Source organism: Hylobates moloch, unplaced genomic scaffold, assembly GCF_009828535.3.
Source record: "Hylobates moloch isolate HMO894 unplaced genomic scaffold, HMol_V3 SCAFFOLD_9, whole genome shotgun sequence".
Classification (NCBI taxonomy): domain Eukaryota; kingdom Metazoa; phylum Chordata; class Mammalia; order Primates; family Hylobatidae; genus Hylobates; species Hylobates moloch.
In genome coordinates this window covers 123,015,373-123,016,468 of record NW_026652284.1, presented here as the reverse complement: position 1 = coordinate 123,016,468, position 1,096 = coordinate 123,015,373, and the positions used below count along the sequence as shown (strand labels likewise).

Below are 1,096 nucleotides of genomic sequence, written 5' to 3'. Positions count from 1 at the left end.
GGCTGGGTGCAGTTCTCCACCTGCAGGCAGTCCTCGTTGCTCACCTGGGCCTTGCAGGAGTAGCACAGCAGGGCAGTGCCTGCGGGGTGGAGTGGGAGGGGCCTCAGAGGCTGCTCCATAGCACTCCCCAGGAATGGGGACTCCCGGGCAGGTGGGCCTTCATGGCGGTGGCCTGAGGAAGTCCTCCGTGCCCTCTTGTCACCCTCAATGTCTCCTCCCCTTCTTCATGGCCCCCTCCTCAGTGCCTCCGAAATGTTGCCCTGTTTAGTTCCTCGGTGGCTGCTTTTGTGACTGTGTGTTTCAGAAGAGGAAGCTGCAGCTGTGGGGGTGACTGACCCTGGGACCCTGGGTTGGGAGGGTCCCACCTCAAGCAGAGCAGCTCCCTGGGACCCTCGGAAGCTGCAGTGCTGGGACTGGGCTGGATGTAGACCCCGGGGTCCTCGCAGGACACCCCCAGCACCTCCCCCTTGTGCCCCCAAAAGCACTTCTTAGCCTGAGGCTTCCTGCCCCTTGCCTCCCGGCTCCTCATCAGCATCTCTGTCCATCCGTCCGTCAGTCTGTCTATTTGCCCTCTAGGAACCAGGCCCTGCCCCACAGTGGTGAAGGAGAGACTCCGTGCTGCCATTGCAAGCCCGGGTCACAGGGGACGGCAGGGAACAGGTTGCTGCCTGGTGGTGCCAAGAGCTGCCCTGGAGGAGTGGAGGCTAGGGCGAGAGCCTCACCCCCTTCCTCTCCCTTCCTCCTTCCTTCCCCTCCTCGCCATGTACCCTGCAGGTATCCCTCTGGCCTCCCTGGCTCACCCCTGCTCCCTTCCCTGCTGGGGGCCAGCCAAGGCCTCACCTGGCTGCAGGGCCAAGCCTGCCATCAACAGGGCAAGCAGCACAGCCTTCATGGTCACTGGTGGGCAGTGGCGGAGAGGGCCTCGGGGGACTTTATATGGCCTCAACTGGGGAGAGGCTGGACTGCCCACAGTCAACACCAGCGGGTTTCCTGGAGCCAGTGAGGGCCCCGGGGCTGGGCAGGTCTGAGTCTCCTCCCTGAACGACCTGCACCTCCCTCTCCCTTTGTCCTTCTTTCCACCTCTGGAGGACAGAGT

At 63.6% G+C, this 1,096-nt stretch overlaps 1 protein-coding gene across 1 annotated transcript in view; it reads right to left on the bottom strand.

Annotated features, from left to right (window-relative positions):
• PSCA (prostate stem cell antigen) overlaps positions 1-892 on the bottom strand; it is a 1,959-nt gene extending 1,067 nt beyond the window's left edge. Inside the window, exons 1-2 of the mRNA XM_032760573.2 lie at positions 841-892; positions 3-79 (exon numbers count right to left, since the gene is read on the bottom strand). Coding sequence (XP_032616464.1) covers positions 3-79; positions 841-892 — 129 coding nt within the window. The remainder of the gene's footprint in view (positions 1-2; positions 80-840) is intronic.
• Between the last annotated feature and the right edge of the window lie 204 nt (positions 893-1,096).